The following is a 20164-nucleotide window of genomic DNA, read 5'->3' on the forward strand; positions in this document are numbered from 1 at the left end:
ATTTATGTATGTATTATATTTTTTATATATTTATTTTACAATAAACTACCTATGTATATAGCTATAGATTGACTGTATCCTGTAATATGGAATGGCTCAGCTCTTTTTTTTTGAATTTGGATAAAGTTGAACAGCATAGTTAATATCTTCTGTAAACTTATATAACAGTTTAAAATGTTTTTTTTTTTAAGGGTTTTTCACCGTGCGCGCGCACACCGCGATTTTTTTAAAAAAAATAAAATGTTTTTTCACCCTTCGCGGTCCTTCAGGGACCCACCGACAAATGCTAGGTGGCCAGGAACTCTCTACCCTGCCCCCTTTTCACGTTCTCCACCTTTCTTTTTCACTGCCACACACAAAATGGCGTCCGACACTTCCTGATTTCGACCGATTCGAATGTTTACTGACATCTAACTACCAATCAGAATTACGCTCGCGCACATTTGATGCGCGCACCGTGTGCGCACGGTGCGCGCATATAGATATTTATGTACTTTTAACTGCAATTTTCTCAAACTACTGAACAGATTGACACCATATATGCAAAAGGCACATGCCTGACCTGAGGACTACCTCTTTGCCAAATTTCAAGTAATTCTGTTCAGCTGTTTGGGCTGTACCTTCGACTAAAGGTCCTATGGGAAAATGCATGGGGAAAACGCGTTTTGGGACCCCCTTTTTTCTCAGCCCCGCTTGACGAATCACCCCGAGACTTTCAGGGTAGGAGCTGAGCGGAGCGCCCCATTAGTTTAGAAAATTTCACGATGATTCGTCAACCGGCGCCAAAGTTATTCAAAATAGAATTTTCAGATTTCCTATGGGGACTCGGTCCTAACTAGAACTATCTACTGGCGACCGCCAGTTGATATATAGGTGTGTGTGTGTGGTTGTGTGTGTGTGTGTGTGTGGTTGTGTGTGTGTGTGTGTGTGTGTGTGTGTGTGGTTCTGTGTGTGTGTGGTTGTGTGTGTGTACACATACATATATTGCCCCAGGTTCCTTGCTATTCTAGGACTACCCTTGTGTTTCTTCAACAGATTTGTTAGGGAAATCAAGCCATGTTGAACAGGCATTGGTTTTGAAGGCTCCGTACGTTCTCATACTCTCGCACCGCTACAACATTCTCCTCTTCAGACCTCTGGAGCCTTCCCTTATCAATTTTCTGTGTCTCATCCCACCTTGTATAAGACGGAGTTTGTCCTCTCACCCAATTTTAATTTCCCAACACTGACTTACACTTCAAGATTGCATCATTTACAAACGCCTTTAAACTACCTTGTGGATATTTAGAAGCTACACAACACTAGACTTTGAGACAAGCCATCTCTGTCTCAACCCAGTTGATCTCTCACCCCAAAAACCCTCAAACTTTCACCCATCTTCCTCATTATAATGGAAGAGCTAAAGTCAATGCTTTGCTCCGGGATCCTTTGTATATCACTTTCAAAAATTTTAGAAACTGGTAGAAAGTGAAATTTTTATTGAAATATCAGTCAGGTTTTCGTAGCATTTGCATCAACTTCGTTTAACCCAGATACTTCAGTAGAAGGTGACCTCCAGACTCCACTTTCAGCACCGAGCCTGAGAGCAGCGGTTCATGGTGCCTGAGTATATATGCACTTTCAACTACCTCTTTGAAGCTTTGTATCCTTCCACAGCGCTATGTTACTCCTTTAAAAAGAAATAGTCTTCATTTGGTTGAATAGAAATGCTTGATTGATTCACAGTGCATTGATTGGTTGGAGGAATGAAGTGCTTTATATCTGTCAATAGTTGAAGGATTGACTAGTGAAGATTTTTCAAATGTTAGCTTTGAATTTTATGCTTACTGTTTTTCTTTTTTCCAAAGTGTAACGTCTTTGCGATTTGCATACAAAGATCTTGAAATGCAATTAAAAAGTGATGAGAAATTGAAAAACTTGACTGGTAAAAAGAAAGTAGAGGCAGAGAGACTCGGAATGGGATTTGGCAACAGAAGGTAAGAAGAACACATTTTTTCTCTTTTAATAACAAGAGATGTGATAACCACATACATGTGTAGAGGATTTCAATTTTGCTTTCTATCTCCTACCTACTTTGGCAAATGAATTCACTGCTGTGACTTCAGCATGTGATTCTGGACTGATTCTCTGAGATTGTGTGGTAAAGGCGCCCAAAGGAATGGATGACCATCTTAGCTTTTTCAAGAGTTATTAATCCAGGTGGAACAGTTGCATCATTCTGTATGCAGTTGGAGTGGTGTGGAATGCTCTGTGGGGGTGCTGTGTGGCTGTCTGTAGATGCATACGCATTGATCTTAGCTTTTACATTTGAAATCTTCCTCCAGTCAGAAGGAAGTGCATTTTGCTTCGGTTTCTTATCCTTTCTGAACTTTGGCTGGCAGATATTGTTGGGCAACTTGGTTAGAATTGGGCAACAGGCCAGACTTAGTCATTTCTCCAGTGAGCTGGAGCCGTTGGAGGCCAGGTTTTAAAGGCAGAGGGCTGCTGCTGGACACTCTACCACTTTTGCCACCTCCCCCAGGTAATTACAACAGGCATAGCGGGTACTTAAGGTTATTTAGAGGGAGGAGAGAGAATGGGAGATAAATGAAAGCAAAGGAAGGAGGGGCTGGTTTGAACATGTTTGCCAGAGTGACTTGGGTTTCTAGTTCAGCTGTGTTGGCCACACCACTTGTGGATTTGAGCTATCTTTGTTTCCTTCGTTCGAGCCTTGGCAGCGCATGTGTTGCGAGGCATGCCGTATTCAGGTATGGACTTGAAGCTCCGCCCATAATTTTCATTGGTTTGTGTCACTGTGGCTTTTCATTGGTTAATATGCTTAGTAGTCCCTCCTTAGTAGACATCCCCCCCATTGACCCACCTAAACTATTGGAACTAATGAACCGAGTAAAATCAGGCTCACCCAACGACCCCTGCCCCCCGCATATTTTGAAAGAGGTCTATACCATACTCCCTCAGAGCATACTCCCTATCCTGAACACCTCCCTTTCACAAGGAATAGTACCCGATTCCTTCAAAAATGCCACCCTGGTTCCTCTTATCAAAAAACCAGGTGTTGATCCCTCCAACCTCTCTAACTATCGCCCCATCTCCCTTCTCCCTTACTGTGCAAAACTACTGGAAGCCTATGTAACCAGCTACTTATCCAACTTTATCGAAACGTCAGACTATCTCGAACCCAACCAAGCGGGATTCCGCCAGGCACACTCCACAGAGGCGGTGATCCTCGCCGTGCAGAACACCCTAAGGACCAACGCCGACAATGGTATTCATCAGGCCCTCGTACTACTCGATTTATCGGCCGCGTCTGACAGACAGGTCTCAGGCAGTAAAGCTGGAGAACTTCACAGCTCCCACCCTCCCAACCACTTGCGGTGTCCCACAGGGCTCCTTATTGTCTCCCCTACTCTTTAATCTTTATATCAAACCCCTTCTGCACTCCCTGAAAAACAGAAAAGTAATTATTTTTAACTATGCTGACGATTTGCAGTTGGTATTCCCCCTCAACTCCCCGGACTCCATCGAGGAATTCCAAAAGACCATGCTGCATATCCAGAGCTGGATGGATCGGAACCACCTTAAACTAAACCCAGGAAAGACTGAGTTAGTACTCCCTAGCGACAGTGCACTCAGCTGGGGGCCCCACTTCTGGCCACCCTCAATGGGCACACCCCCATCCCCCTCCCAGTCAGCGAAAAGCCTCGGGGTCACTCTTAGCGCCAATCTCTCTCTGAAGACCCAGGTCGGAACAGTGATCTCCTCTTGCTTCTTCCAACTAAGAAAGATTAAAAAAATTGCTCATTTGCTGTCCCACTCTGCTCTCATTCAGGCAGTACTCGCACTAGTCCTCTCGCGATTAGATTTCTCTAATTCTATTTACCTCGGCCTCCCCCTCACCATCTCTAGACGCCTGCAGATTGTGCAAAATCAAGCAGCCAGATTAATTTTCAAGAGCAATCGCAGGAAGTCAGCCAAACCTTTGCTAGCCTCCCTCCACTGGCTCCCCATCACCCATCGGATCACCTTTAAGACAGACTGCATAATTTTCAAGGCTTTTCACGGAAAAAGCCCTAGGTTCATTAACCAACTCATCAACAAACACGTCCCGACTCGCGAGCTTCGGTCTGCCCATCTATCCCTTCTCACGGTGCCGACATTTAAAAAGAAACGACTCGGCGGATCCAGTTTCGCATACCTCGCCCCAAAAACCTGGAACTCTCTGCCCTTGTCTATCCGGAGCTGCTCCAAGCTGACAGAATTCAGGCGAGCATTGAAGACCTGGCTATTCAAACAAGCGTACGGTTAGAACACCATACCTTCTGACCCTTCACTATCCATCTCTCATCTGTTTTCTTCAGCGCCATGAAACCCCTGGGTGTCCGTGCGCTTAACAAATTCCGCATAGAATAGAATAGAATAGTACCTCCTTGTCTCATTTTGTAACGTCTCATTTTGTAACCTCCCATTACGACACCCCCTGTCACGTGTTTTACAGCTTGGTAGGCTTTAATTACAGCTTCCGAGCACTATTTTCTGAAGTTGCTTTAGCCTTTTTGCTGTTGCAGGCAGGACGCACTCTTTCTCTATGCTTAATTTATTTGTTTTTCCAGCGCTGCATGCCTCCACAAGCATAATAATTCTATTTGCTTACTTTAGTTACAATGGCGGCACCCGTGCTTTTGCTTTAAACATCTTAAAAGCGCAGGTGCCACGATTGTTTCAAAAATAAAGCAATAGAAAAACGTTTTTTTCTATTGCCTTACTTTTGAAGCTATCATGGCACCCGCTCTATACCTTTTAGATGTGTAAAGCTAAATCGTGTATGCCGCAAAGGTCTCGCATTTGCAAGAGTTTAAGCTATTGCCATTGTAAACAACAATGCCTTTTATTTATGTGTTTACTAAACCTGCAATGCATTGCAGATGCTTATTTTTCTCCTGTTTGGCAGAACAACACTGGGAAGGAGCGAGAACTGAGTTTCAGTGTAGAGCAGGGAAATCTATTCCACAAGACAGAGATGGTAATTTTCACCGAGCCCACTTGTTGTCCCAGTTATAATGTATTTATATAAGAGGATACATAATGGGTAACCATCTAATATGGACCAGTATTGAATTTGTGGGGTTATGGGGGCATTATAAACCACCCTGCTGAAGGCCTAGTAGTTTTTAAATGTCACAAAACCTCAAAGATGACCATATTGGATGGACATTACCTGTTCTGTACTTTTTATATTAAAAGTTGTTTAGGGTAGTTAGCTTGAAAACGCTGTTTTCTTCAAAATGCAGCAATAAATATTGTATTGCATTCCGTGCAACTGCATATACACCTTGCCCATGGTGTTTTGCATGGATATGTGTTAAAAAAGGTATGCAATGGGTTACATTTTGTGCAATATGGTAAAATCACATGGAAGAGGCTTTGTGCCTATTAGGAGAGTTGTTTCCACTTGTAAAGTAATTGTCAAAATCAAGTATGTGAGGCAATACATCTGCATTCTCATGTAAATAAATATCAAGCTACTGTCAAACTAAACTTGAATGTGACCTTTTCATTGTGGATGGGCATTTGATTAGCATAGTTGCTGTTAATTCGTGAGCTATTGGTTCACATTTATTTATTGCCATGGCTCTACATTTCAACTCTCTTCTTGCTCCAGATGCACCTGTGAGTTGAACCAACCCTTCGCCTGGGTATCATGGCTCAAGCTACCATTATACTGCATGATCAAGCTAGTTCCTCCTTCTGGGCTCTGTACCACATGCCCATTTGCACCAGTAGGTGGAGCAAAACATCCTTCTCCTTATAGTTCAGAGGGATGAGTGTTAATTTGCTGCTTTAAAATGCACTGATGAATAGGTCCCAGCTCCTTCATTGAAGTCCCTGCTTCTCCTGGCATGCCAGTCTCCTAACTTGTCTCTTTGCTCATGGATTCAATCCCAATTTCTGTGCCGTTCAGGTAATAGTTGGGAGGATGGTGGTAGGGGTAGCATGCACCCAAATAGGGAGTGGCGAGGCTTACCGACAACAAAAGTACCCAGACCTGAGACACTCCTCACCCTGGTGTATGGGACCCTATAGCCCACAAAGCCAATCCAGGTCTTGGAGTTCTGAGTTAGCATCGATCTCCCCAGTGTCTCGCTGAGTCAGTGCATGCGCTGCTCTGAGAGACATTTAGTAGGGGCTTTAAAAAGTGCTACCACAAGCTGCTTTGGCTAGCCTAGCGCTTGCGTGCATGTGCGCGTGAACGCGTGCAGCCGCCATCTGCCTTTCTTATCTACGAGCCGTCATGGCTCATTAAGTGATTTTGCGTGCCAATGCTTGTTTTAAGAATGCAGCAATACTACTAAAATACAGCAGAGGGCGCCATTGTTCTTTCTTTTTCTACAAACTAAAGAATTAAACAAGGTGCCAGGCTTATAACCTATATTTTGTCTGTACCTTATCCGAGAATGTGACTTATTTGAGGAATTTACATAGTTAACAACATCACCAAAGAAATGCCTGATTGACAAAACGGATATGTCTAAAAGAGCCAACTGTGAACAAGCAGCAATTCATGTACCTTTTTATTTCTACAAATTGCTAACATCAGCCAGTTCAAATTTGGTAAGGTGCACTTTAAAAATGCTCGAGATCTTTATCATGTTATCGAACATGAAAATTTATCTGGGGCAGCACGGATCTGGGCCATAGGAAGCTGGTGACGAATAATTAGCCAATCAAGCAGAGTAAATATGCGAATATGGAAATGAAGCCATATACGGGTTGCATGCCTAGCTTGTTTTGTACCAAGAGCTATGTTTGTCTATGCTGTTATCTTCTCTGTAACAGCAAGCCTATCGCATACAATATTCAAAAACTCTGGTGCGTGTAAATCACCCAATCTGCTTTGTCCCATGTACCACTTCCGTGTCCTTTTGTACAACATGCCAGAACAAAATTTTACTTGCCGGGCCTACGCCTGTGATCTGGTCTCTTGTGCAATCCTACTTAAACCGTAAATCAGGGCGGCTGTCTCTTTAAGAAGATGAACTTATTTCACAGCTCCGCTTCCTTCACTGCACCCCCTCGAAAGAAAAGCTTTCCGTAGTCCTTTTCCACTGCGCAGCCCACCTAAAACAACTCCAACAAGCATTGGCATAGCCAATAGGTCTCGCCTTCTGTTGGTTAGCCTGTCCGCACCCGCCCTCTTCCGCCCTGCTCGTACTTCCTGATAAACACATATAAAAGCATTCCCGTCCAGGAATACAAAATGGACTCCCCTTCGTGTCAGCCCCTGCTTGTTTCATTAAAAACCAACGCTGGACGTCTTGCAGCTTGCACTTTTCTTTTGTCTCCTTGGCTCACATTCCTATGGCGGCAGAGATGCCTCTGTTGCTGCTGCTACGGGCGCAGGGAAAGCAGAGTTTGGATCAAAACAAATACATTGAAAACCCTGCAGGCTCTGTAGTACAAAATGCATGAGTTACTGGGGACTTGTTCATTATAATCCCGATAAGCGAAAGGGTTCTCTACTATAGCCTTATAGCCCGCCATAGCGGACTATACTGGCTATTAAAGGCCCGCTGCATCGTTAAAGGCCCGAGCCGAAGGCGAGGGACTTTAACGAAGCAGCGGGACTTTAATAGCCGGTATAGCCCTGCTACGAAGGGCTATAAGGCTATTAGAACATTCTGCCACTAGAGGGCAGAATGTTCTAACAAATAAAACAAAGCCTTCAGGGAGCGCAAGGGGATTGAAATCCCCTCAGGCTCCCTGAAGCCTTTGTTCACAGCCATTATAAGCCCGGAGCACTCCATTGTTTTCAATGGAGCTTCCAACATTCCAATGTTCTAATAGGTAATATGGTGTATAAATAGGGAATTAATTACTTGCGAAAAGTATTAAAGACTGACGGTTCTGACTTTGTCCTTCCTATGCACGCATACATTCTGTACTTCCGCCCTTAATACGCACAATTCACCTTCTTTCCCATTCTGCATCCTCTACATGGTCGGACTCGTTAATCTGGAATTTTACAGTTTGGCTCGGAGTCTAGCGTCTGCTTTCAGAGTAGGATTGCTTACAGTGGTCAGTGAGTGTCCACACGGCCACAGCGAGCACTTTGATGAGCAGGGCACAGTCATGGTGGCTAGTTGTCACTGAGAAGGAATGTGCCCCTATTCGCAGTTTGGCAGAAATGCGGTATGAGGCATTGTATAATAAATAGGTTACTGCATATGCATTTGCATAGGTCAAGCGACAGGGCAGCTTTTAGTGGAAACGCTGCAGTTTGAAGAAGAGTGTGGCTCGGAATGGATGGAGGTGGGTTGATGGAAGGACGCTTGGCTGGATAGGAGGGACAGTGGCATGCATGGGGGATGTGTGGTTTGTGGTAGTATATTCATCACGGTTTGTATATGCTCCATTAATCGTCTCTGGAGAAGTAAAGGGACCGCTCCCTCATACCCCTTCACATTTCTAGACATCAGTATTAATGCTGATAAGAATTCTGATTATTTAAAAATATATATATTCTATTGAAGTAATTTTGGATGAAGTGTACAGATATGATGATTGATTTGATAGATTTGCTTTGAGGGTTAGGCAATATTGTGCAAAATGAGGGATTATGAAATGTTCCTGATTTGCTTTAGTGTCACTGTACGCCCGTGTTAAACCAATGCCCCGTTGTGCCCATCTCTGACTTGTAAAGCCTCACTCATGTCTGGCATCAACAGAGCTTGCTCAGCTCCGACCATTTACTATTGTATCATTTCAAAGGTAGAATGTGTACTATTCCATCTAGAGTTTCTGCCACAGCTAAGCCTCTGTTTCAGTTTCGAAGCAGAGCTCTGTGCATGACACATTCATGTGTCCTTTGTACACCTTTGCTGGGTGATCGTTTTGTCTCCCATTTCAGATTGCTTTTCTTTTCTTTGACACGCCTCCTCTGTTTTCGCTTCTCCGTGTTTATTTGTGTCTTCTTATTCCTTTACAACTTCTATCGCTCTTACCCGCCCGCCCCTCCCTTCCTTCACCTCCATTCCCCTCCCTTCCTCCACATCATAACCGCCTACACGGCCGTCATCCTTCTCGACATGTTTGCAGAGTTCTGTACATTACAGATCTGTCAGAAGGATTCTGTCATAACCTCTCTCAAGCTCCGGGTGACTGTTCACATCTCTTGTACAAGCAGCTCCAGTCACTGGAACATTTGAAAGGAAACATGAACCGACAGCAATGGGGAGTGTATTTTTAAATGAGATGTGGTTTGGGCAAAAGACCACAAGCACAGACTACTTCAAAACAGTGTACATTATGTGTCTGCGGTTAAGTGAGATAGCTCAGAGTATCAATGCACCCGTTGCAAACATCTAAATCCATTCTGAAGGATTCTGGTATAAATCCGTGCGGTTTGACACCGCCTTTGATATTTAAGGCTATGATAAAGCAAGCTCTGCATAGCCAATAGGTCTGGCCTTGGCAAGCTTGTGATGTTTTTATGTTTTTTAAACTCATGCAAACGGCATTAAAAGATCGAAATCAATAGAATGTAACAGTGCTAAGGTCTAAAAGTGGTGTGCATATGTCCGCAAAAAATAAGTAAACAAGCATTGACATAGCCAATAGGTCTCGCCTTTGTGACCTTATAAGAATTTAGTTATGCAGCACAATATCCTTACTGCAACAACATTAAGTGTTGCATGGTTAAACACTTATAAGGTCCCAAAGTCGAGACCTATTGGCTATGCCAATGCTTGTTTAAGGATTGTTCCACTCCCCTGGACAGCTCTGGATTTTCCAGTCACTTTTTATTTCTTAAAGAAAGTGAACTTCATGGCAGACAAATTACTCTTATTCAATCCATCGGACTGACCATTAGGAGCTGGACCAGCAGTTGCCTAAATATCTTCTTGCTACTTTCTGGCTCAAAACAAGTTTATGCATGGAATGCTTGAATTAATCCCTGCCACTGGCAGTCGCTCTAGGCCACATCCCAATCCATTGTGTTTCACCCCTCAGTTTGGACCCAGCCAAATGCAAGGGCGAAACCGGTCAGAGGTTGCTTGCGTTCTGGTTCAAGCAGGCCCTGGCCTGGTAGTTTGGGCTAGACTGTTCCCATTAGAGCAGGGTCAAGAATGATTTGTGTATGACTGGGTCCAAACTGACATGGCGTTGTTTTGGAAAGTAACAATGGACATGTGGCTCGAGTAATGAGATCAATTCAAGCATTCCATCCATCACTTCTTTTGTATACTGTATTGTGATACCAAAAGTGAGATGGGTATGCGTAGATGTGGATTCCGAGCACACTGTGCCACTGCAGCCAAGCTATAACTGACTGATGCACCCTAATAAGGGTGAAACCAGTCTTGTGCTGCTTGTGTTCTTTTTTCAGGGAGGACATGGCCGTGCAGTTTGGGCTGGACTGTTCCCATTGGAGGAGGGTCAAGACAGATTTGAATATATCCAAGCTCATATGGCATGGTGTGCAAAATAGTGATGGCCTGGGATGTTACCCCAGTAAATACCAGTGGCTGTGATTAATTTAACCCCTTCGCTGCTAGGCCTCCCCCATGTGCTAAGCCTTTTTTTGCCTATTTGGGGTAGTTGGCGCTTAGGCCCCTGTAACTTTTTGACCATATTAGGTATCCACGCCAAATTTGCGTCCTTTTCTTCCAACATCATGGTGATTTTAAAGGTACCCAGGGTTTGTTGATACCCCTGGAGGGGACCCAGAAAACAGCTAAATGTTGTATTTTTTTTGGAAAAATGGGAAATAGTGCTGCAGATGAGTGTCTGGTTTTTTTCCCCCTGCAAATGGTATCAACAAAGGGTTTGTGGTGCTGAAACCGCCATCTTTCCAGCTTTTAGGGACAAACAGACTTTTGTCAGAGAACCAAAATATTTTACAGTTTTTGCAATTTACTGGGACATAGCCTATTGTTTGTGCTTTCAACCTCCTTCCAGGTAGCGGTAGAAATGGGTATGAAAGCAATAATGGATCCTGGAAAGCTATACATTTCAGAAGAGTAGACCACATTCTGAATTCAGCAAGGGGCCATTGTGTAAATCCTTCAAGGTTTTTTTTTTATTTTTTTTTATAGAAACTAACAGTTGAAAATAAGAAAAATTGAAAATGAGTTGCAAAAAACTGCCATTTGTGCCAACGTTTTCACCTGTAACTTCTTCTACGTGTGACTGATTTTTGAAAGCAATATACGGTTACATCCACTGGACCCTTCTGGTTGTGAGGATAGCTAGGAGTTGTAGGTTCACCAAAAACCCAGAGCCAATAACTGAGCAGCATCTTGCAATGGTTTTATTTTTTGTACCGGGGTATATAGCAATTCATTTGGGAAAATATAAACTGTGAAAAATCGGTATGAAAGACACCTATGTATTTCTGAACTGGGAACAAAATATAGAGTTTAGAAACCGTAGCTATTTGCACATCTACGAAATTGTGGGAACCCATACTAGCATGTGAATTATAGGACATTTTTCAAAGTGACTTCTTTTTTACACATTGTCTTACATTTGGAAGGCAGAAATGCATCAAAAGTCAATAGGTAATAACAGTTGCTCTACAATTCTGTTTTCCCCTAAGTCTCCAGATACAATTGGTACTTCACTTGTGTGGGTAGGCCTAGTGCCCGCGACAGGAAACTGCCCAAAACACAACGTTGACGCCACATTTTTACAGTGAAAACGGATAGTTTTTTTGATAAGTGCCTAGCTATGGATTTTGAACCCTAGCTCTGCCGGCACCTAGGAAAACCTAGCAAACCTATACATTTTTGAAAGCTAGACACCCAGGGGAATCCAGGATGGGTTGACTTGTCGGGCTTTCACCAGGTTCAGATACCCAGACTCCCTTACAAACCTCAAGCTTTGTAAAAACAAAAATACACATTTCCTCTAATTTCTGTGATGGGAAGTTCTGGAATCTGCGTGGATCCACAAAATTCCATCCACCCCACATTCCCCAAAGTCTTCCAAGAAAAATGGTACCTCACTTGTGTGGGTAGACCTAGTGCCCGCGGCAGGAAATGGCCCAAACCGCATCATGGACACGCCACATTTTTACTGTGAAAGCTGACCCTTTTTTTGCAAAGTGCCTAGCTGTAGATTTTGAACCCTAGCTCTGCAGGCACTTAGGGAAACCTGTAAACCTATACATTTTTTAAAACTAGCCACCCAGGGGAATCCAGGATGGGGTGACTTGTCCGGATCTCACCAGGTTCTGTTACCCAGAATCCCTTGCAAACGTTGTCCAAGAAAACAAATTTTCCTCCCATTTCTGTGATGGAAAGTTCTGGAATCTGTGTGGATCCACAAAATTCAACCCACCCCACATTCCCAAAGTCTCACGATAAAATTGGTACCTCACTCGTGGGTGGGCCAAGTGCGGGCCACCACGGCAGGGAAGGGCTCAAAACGTATTGAGGAGACATCAAAATGAGCTATCACTAAACAACCTGGTTTTGCAAGGGGGTCACCTGGGTTTTTGGCCCCGGGCTCGGCGGCCATCTTGGGAAACTACCAAATACACATTTCTGAAAACTAGACACCCGAGTGAGTCCAGCGAGTTATGGCTTGTGTGGACCCCCAACATTTTCCTACCCAGAATCCCCTGCAAATTTTGCTTAAAAAATCGCCTTTTTCACATTTCGTCGACCGCTTTTGGATCCCCAACACGTCGTGACCCGTTGATTTTTCAGTAAATCACTGTTTCGCGAAATTTCATTGATTGAAGTTCCTGTCTTTGTGGCTGTCCACCCCTGCTTTCATAGTCCTGAGGAAGACCTGCAGTGACGCTTACCACTCAGCGCCGTGTCCAGGGTCGAAACGTGGACACTTTCCCATCACACGTCTACACAGTTTTCTTGACCAATAATCAATCTGTATTGGGTCTTGCATTACATGTATTGAATAAGGAGACAAGACAATTCTAAATTATTTTATTTATGCCGCATATGTATGTTTTGTATTTAGTGTACTGTTCACTTCACCAGTCACCACATGTCACCTTCTCACAATAGTCACCCTTGACTTTTCGCAATTTGACAGTGTTTTGTGACAGCCATTTAATATTCAATACTTTATGAAAAATATAAGAGTAAATCAACTCTACTTGTTTTTGGTGTGTTCTTAAACTGCAATAATTGTTTTCATTTACTGTGAAAAGGGAAGTGTGAAACACCTTTTTTCTTATATTTAATACAGCTAACACAAGAATTGTATCGCCCGATAGAACCAATTGTTAGGTCTCGCGACCTGCGTTGCACTGCACAGCAGTGCTCGCGCAGGCGAGCGTCCTTTTGTTCCGGGGTTCAGAAATCAACCTAGGAATCGCACACGCTCGTGCGTGTGCGATTACTTTTCTGCAACCCCATTGGCCTTTGCGTGCGTCTTTTTTTTATAAAAGATTGCACGCAATGGGCCAAAGGTGGGCGCGTTGCTCCGTCTACGGCCTATTGGTGTCTATTACGCGCTTGGCGCGCGTAATAGACACCAATCGGCCATGTGGTTTCAATTATCGTGCCCAGACACGGGCGCGATAATTGAAAGCACGTCTCGCTGTGGCGCGTGCGCACCACTCGCGGGATTGTGGTGAATATAGGGATGTTTTGTCGGATATTTAATAGCTTGCGCATTGTGTCTTCCTCCAGTCAACAATGGGATGGCTGTCACCTAAGTGAGCACGGCAGCTCTAAATATAGCCTTTATAGAAATACTGTGCCATACGTTTGCGCAACTCTGTTGTCAAAAACCTCTAGCGGGGTTGTTTGCGCATGCTCACTACACTGCACCTGCAGCGCTTGCTCAGTGCATCACGCCCAGATGCTTTGTGTTTTTCGGCGCACGCATCGCGTTGATGAGGCGTGCTTGGTGGTGCAGAGGCGTGTTACTTTCTTTTCTCTGGGGTCCCCTTCTGCGGTGCCGGTTGGGTTTTGACAAGGACTGAACAGAGGCGTGGGAACAAACCACAGAACAGCTGCGACAAGATGGTGCTCAGCCTAGACCTCTTCCGTGCTGACAAAGGCAGTGCGGGAAACCCAGCGCAAGCGATTCAAGGACCCTGGACCGGTGGACCGACTGTTGCAGGCTGACGGGGCCTGGAGACGGAGTGAGTACACGAGGGGGGCATGCACTAGCGGGGCTATATAGTGGTGGGCATTGGGATAGGCTGTGGAGCGGGGATACGTTGGGATGCTGGGAAGGCAGAGAGACTGAGAATAATAAAGCTTGGCTAAAGACTCTGGAGCGGCCAAGATACTGTGTAAATGTAAATGTCAAGGTACTTATAGAGCGCACTGTCACCAGACGGCCACCTTGCGGTGTCGCCATTGCGGTTTCCTGGCGCTGATACTCATACCGCTGTGGAACCCCTCCTGGCTTTCCCTGTGAAGTGTCCACTCCTGGGCACCCCCAGGGTGAAGCCAGGCATCCTTAGCGCTTTTGGGTCCGGTGTGGAGGCTAAGCAAGCTATTGCCCAGAGTTGCAGCGTGGGGCCCATGATTAGAATAGGCACCGAGGCGAGAATAGACAGGTCCGAGGAAATTGAGCCCGAGCCCCGCCGAGGTGGGAATCGAACCCTGGTCCCTGGCCAGAACTCTGCTTCAGGGTCTGCCGCTCTAACCATTGAGCCACACTCCTCCACTGTGGTTATGGCTATCGGTGTTTAGTGAGAGTGAACGAGAATGGAGAACAGTATGACAGTTCGTCGAGATGATGAGACGTGTGGAGACCCTTGATTGAAGTGCCTAGAGGCCAGTGGGTGTGTAAAGTGGTCTGGTTTGCACGATAAATTCCTGTCATAATTACTGTGACTGCCGCTGTATTGATGCGATGCCGCTTTCTGTCTAGATAAACATGTCCTCAATCTGGAACCTCCACTCCTCGTCTCGTTTGTGTCAGTGTACCACCCAATTACAATAGGAGTGGGCCTCCGACTTCTGTTGTGATATGGGCGTGAGCTCATTCTTCGAGTAATAATTTTGTGACCCCAAACCCTGCTTTCGGTTTCCCCGATTTATATTTGTGATCTAGTCTGGCACACCCATGCCGTGTCTGTGTGATCTCAGTCTGTGATATAGTGATGTCACAAGGTCACTTGGAGTCTATCTGTTGCAATCCACCGGTCTCTGCCAACACCTTTCCCCCGTCAAAATGAAATACATTTGTGCTACTTTTCCAGAATAATTTGTAAAGGGTCGCCCATACTATTTTTCTTGGCTTTGAAAACCAGTCTGGACCCTGCCGATTTAGCAATTATACCACAACGGCACACAAATTAGAATTAATTCAAAAACTGAACTATTATTTCGTAATTGCTATCTTACTCTGCTTATTTAAGATGCTTTCCAACTGTCCTTAAGACTCGTCCAGACCTTTTTTTTTTTATATTTTTTTTTTATAGCATTTTCATTGTACTCTACAGACATGGGATGATGTGCAAGATTCATACCCATGTGCCATGAGCATTTCCTTGTGTAAAATGCACTAACACTCTTTGGGATAACTGTGGTCCCTAGATCAAGTGGAGCCGCCCACATTTGCCAAGCTACACCTCCCACTGACTCATGCCTTTGGAAGGAGAGAAGTACCAGTGCTCTATTCCATGGTAATGACGCAACATTTCCCTGCACTTATGACATCCCGAAATATGGGAGAGTTGTATGGGGAAATTAATTGCAGATAAAGATTGGGATGAGGATCTGTGGAAGCGGAGAGTATCCTGATCTGCCAGGTTAAAATCTACCCGGTTCAGTAATCTCCACCAAACATATATGACACCTGGGCCTCTAGCCCACATGTTTACAGGGCTAAGTTCAGCTCGGCCGAGGTGCCATGTAGAGGATGCAAGGTTTTACCACATGATGTGGCAGTGTCTTTTGATTGAACAGCACGGGGGCAGGACTCTGGGGGACCTGGGAGGAGATGAGTGAGAGGTCTTTGCAACTAGACCCCGTGGTATGCCTAGATGGTATGCTAGAAGGTCAAGTGTTACTCAAGGAAACATGTGCAGCTTTTGTTCATTATTTAAGTTATGCAAAGGATGAGTTATTAGGTGTGGTGGGACCGGGAGATAGGACAGTGCGGGAATGAGGGAAACAGCTTTGTTGTATTTATTGTGTTTTGTACAATGCTATAATCTAATAAAGGGGGATTGGCATGCACAATTCGGAGTAGTAGGGGGACACCAGGAGCCGCTGAATCTAGGAATAGAGGCCAAAATGAGACTTGTGGGCCAAAAATGTATGTTCACTTTTACATGTTGACTGATTTGTGTATCATTGTACCATCGTATTTCACACAGTTATGATTCTGAAAAAACAAAATAAACAGCAATTTAACCCCTTCAGTGCCACACCCTTTCCCCCTCCTGTGCCGGGCGTTACATTAGTGGGCGGGTTTCATGACGAGATAGTCTCGTCATGGGCACAGCGCGACCGTGCACCATGACGAGACTATCTCGTCATGGGCACTGAAGAGGTTAAAAACAAGCATTTGCGATGTAATAGGTCTCGCATTTAAGCGAGTTTAAGCTATTGGCATTGTAAATGGCAATGCGTTTTATTTATGTTTCAAAAACCATAACATAAATAAAAGGCATTGTCATTTACAATGCCAACAGCTCAAACTCTCGTAAATGCGAGACCTGTTGCATTGCAAATGCTTGTTTTTTATATTCACTTTGATAAAGGCGGCAGGTGCCTCTTATGCACACTGCATTTTTCACCCGCTTTCAGTTTGTTAAAACACTGCGTTTTTGCGCTATGCTGTACTTTAAGTTTAATAAAGGCGCCACGAAAAGCTAACTGCCGTGAAAATTCTGTGGAATATAAAAATATTTCTAATCACAAAGAAAAAGTTTATAACTGCAGGATTCGCTACACACACAGCGTCACATTAGCCGAGTACAGTCGGATACACCGAAAGGTAGGTTTCTGAAAAGCGCTTAAAACTCCTTTGCCTGTTTTTCAGTCCTAAGACTTGCCTGTTTACCGGTATACGAGTTGTCTGTCTTCCTTCCTAAGAGTTGCTTGCCTTCCGGTCCTACAAGTTGTCTGTCTTCTGGTCCCACGTGTAGTCTGTCTTCTGGACCTACCTGATGCCAGTCTTCCTGTTCCACGCGACGCCTGTCTTGCGTATTTCCTGTTTTCTGGTCCCCTGCGTCACCGCTTCCTCATGCTTTCCGGTCCCACCTGTTGTCTGTCTAAAGTCTTTGTGTCTCGTTTTTATTAGGTTTTTATTAGGTCTCGCCTGACCCAGCGCATGCGCTGGTCTGGCGAGACTTATTGAGAGGGCTCCAAAAAGTGCTACCAGGCCAGCCTAGAGCTACAGTGCATGTGCGCGGGCGCGCGCGCCGCGCTTTACCGTGATTACTTTTACTTTCGCGGCCGCACATGTTTGGTTGCAATCACTTTCACTTTTGCGGCCGCTTGACATAGCCAATAGGTCTCGCTTTTGGGACCTTATAAGTATTTAGTTATGCAACTGTTGCATGACCTAAATACTTATAAGGTCCCAAAGGCGAGTCTTATTGGCTATGCCAATGCTTGTCTTGATAATGTGGACTGGGGAGCGTCCGAATAAGTTGTTTTTATGAATTGTGCCCCCTTACTGTCCTGACAGCAGTTTGATAAAACTGCATTTTTTCCCCCGCAGCATGCAGTGCTTACACTTTGATAAAGGCAGCAGATGGCTTTTATGCACACTGCATTTCTGCTCCCGCAACATGCCTAGCTTTTAGGTTGATAAAGGGAGCAGTCAGACCTCCAATTCGCCAGTAGAGTGTGTAAGTTCCCTCTGACAAGCCAAACAAACATTCTCTGCTGTCTGGTTGAAATTCTTTTTGTTTGGGCAGGTTGTGCTGCGCTTTATACGTAGATGTGTTTCTATTTCATTTCTGTCTGGTATAGGACTACAAATGTCGCAAGTGCAGTACTAATGACAGCAGTTCTCAACAAGCACCTGCAAAGAAGAAAACCACTTTTAACTGTCACAATATTTGTATTTGTTGGGATGTAGCTTTTAATTCATTATCTGACTTTCATATACATCCCAATATTTCCAATATCGCTTCTATTTTATGCATTCCGAAGCGATTTCTGTTACAATTTCTTTTTTACATCTTGTATCTACTTGGTGAAACACGTAGGAAATATTGATTCCCACTTTTACTTTGATAAAGGCAAAAGATGCCTTTTATGCACACTGCAGTTCTGCCCCCGCAACATGCCTAGCTTTTAGGTTGATAAAGGTGGCATGCGCCTTACTTTTATGCACACTGTACTTTTGGATTATTACTAAGCTCTTTGTTTGCAGTGAACAGCAGGCCTGCTGCAGGAAAAGAGGAATATGGTGCTTCCAACTGTGCCCCTGCAATGCAGTAGGGGTTAGGATCTCCTGCCCTCTTGCTGCCTTCAAAGCTGGGGGCTGCACTGTAGGAAAACCCCACCACCAGCACCATGAACAATAGAATCAGCCTGCACTGGAGGCCATCGAACTGCCATGCATCTCGCATTTGTTAAAGTTAAAGCTCTTAGAGTTCAAAACAAGTGTTTTTTACTTTTTCTTTTTTATACTCCTAGCAGTAGCGCTATGCAAGTATTACTCCACTGGAAATTAAAGAAACATAAGTAAAAAACAATGCCATTTTCAAAGCCAACATCTCTAACTTTAAAAAATGCAAGACCTATTGCATTGCAAATGCTTGTTTCCTTTATTAGTATTTGAACGTGAAGCACAATAAGCAGTCTAGAATACAATAAGAAGCAATGGCAATAGGTGCACGAAAAGATACACCCCCTCATGCATACATGCCCTGTTGCAGTTATTACCATCGCCAGTGCAACCGACCAGGTGCTTCCATGCAATTCTGGTAAACCTTTAGAATGTCAGTCCATTGCAGCCCAAACACCTTGTCGAACAGTAAGAACATCTTGCCTTTTGAAGACCCTCCTGAACATCCCTCTCAATCTTTTGGAAGCCATTCTCCAAGATTTCAAGCTATAAGTCTCCACAGTGACTATGGGGCTCACCAAGGCAGCTCAGTCTGGTTGTGCAATGCTCAGCAGGGTCTTTCATGGGTTGTTAAATCAGTGTTGGCCAAGGTGTCCTCCTCTCGCATGTGAACGACGTGTTTTAGATGTAAGGAATACAATTCACTAGTTATGATGGCTTTCTCTCAGAAAGGCAAATGCCATCATGGCCAGCTAAGGACCTCACCTGTGCCATTAGTTTGACAGGTGGGCTCTCTGTGAAGGAGGAGAATATGCATAAACTGGTCAAAGTCTCTGCTGACCAGCGAAACGTGGATGTTGGAGATCTTCATTGATGCTGTTGCCATGAACATTAACTCTGATCTGTGGTTGCATCAACATTCTTGGTTTAAATGTTCAGACTCTAAGCCAGAGGCCCAAGAAAGTCATTGCCCCTCCCTTTCAATAGAATGAACTTGTTCAACCTCTCAACCACTGAGTTTCTGCTGCACTACAAATTGAGAACTATCATTTTCAAATTCTTGTCAGCCAAAACGTACTCTTAACACCACCTATCTACTAGCAAGTGAAGACCTGCCGGTTTTTCAAGTCTCCATTGATCTTTCACTTCAAACCACCAGCAGAAGCCTCATTCCTTTCAGCTACCAGCCAGCTGTAGAAAATGAGGTGTTTCAGCTAAAACTACCCCCTTCTTCCAGGCTCACCTGACACCAAGAAGTCCTAATGACGTTCTTGGGCCCAGCACACTCCTCGGCATTATCTTGGGAGGGTCACTCAACTCAGCTTTGGTTTTGAGAATTTCTTTCCACTATTATCACTGGGTCTAGATAACCACAGGCTCTTTGGTTGTATCAGTGATAATGAATGTATATGTTTAAGAGCTCTTACAGCTGCTACTTGAGGTTGACGTCTGTTTGTGGGCATTATAGAGTGCCTTTTCTCCCAGAATGAGGTCAAGAATAGTATTACCTTTAAAGGGAAATTCCAATCCATTTTAGATTTATGCGATATGATTGTTTCCTCTGTTTAACTTTAACTTTGGTTCTGGCATCTGTGCAGAACAGTGAATGAATGTTGAAATCTGCAGGGCGCTTAGTTGTAAGTACTTCCAGTTTTCCATAAAAAACACCAGTATCAGTCCAGGATACAGTCATTCAGTCTCA

At 44.3% G+C, this 20164-nt stretch overlaps 1 protein-coding gene across 4 annotated transcripts in view; it reads left to right on the plus strand.

Annotated features, from left to right (window-relative positions):
- Window positions 1-20164, plus strand: part of ARFGAP3 (ARF GTPase activating protein 3) — a 419690-nt gene that overhangs the window by 240128 nt on the left and 159398 nt on the right. For all 4 annotated transcript variants that reach the window (XM_085652495.1, XM_085652493.1, XM_085652496.1 and 1 more), the window contains one exon: window positions 1848-1976. In XM_085652495.1, the coding sequence (XP_085508621.1) occupies window positions 1848-1976 (129 nt within the window). The remainder of the gene's footprint in view (window positions 1-1847; window positions 1977-20164) is intronic.

This window comes from Triturus cristatus, chromosome 4_1 (assembly GCF_964204655.1).
Source record: "Triturus cristatus chromosome 4_1, aTriCri1.1, whole genome shotgun sequence".
Taxonomy (NCBI): Eukaryota; Metazoa; Chordata; class Amphibia; order Caudata; family Salamandridae; genus Triturus; species Triturus cristatus.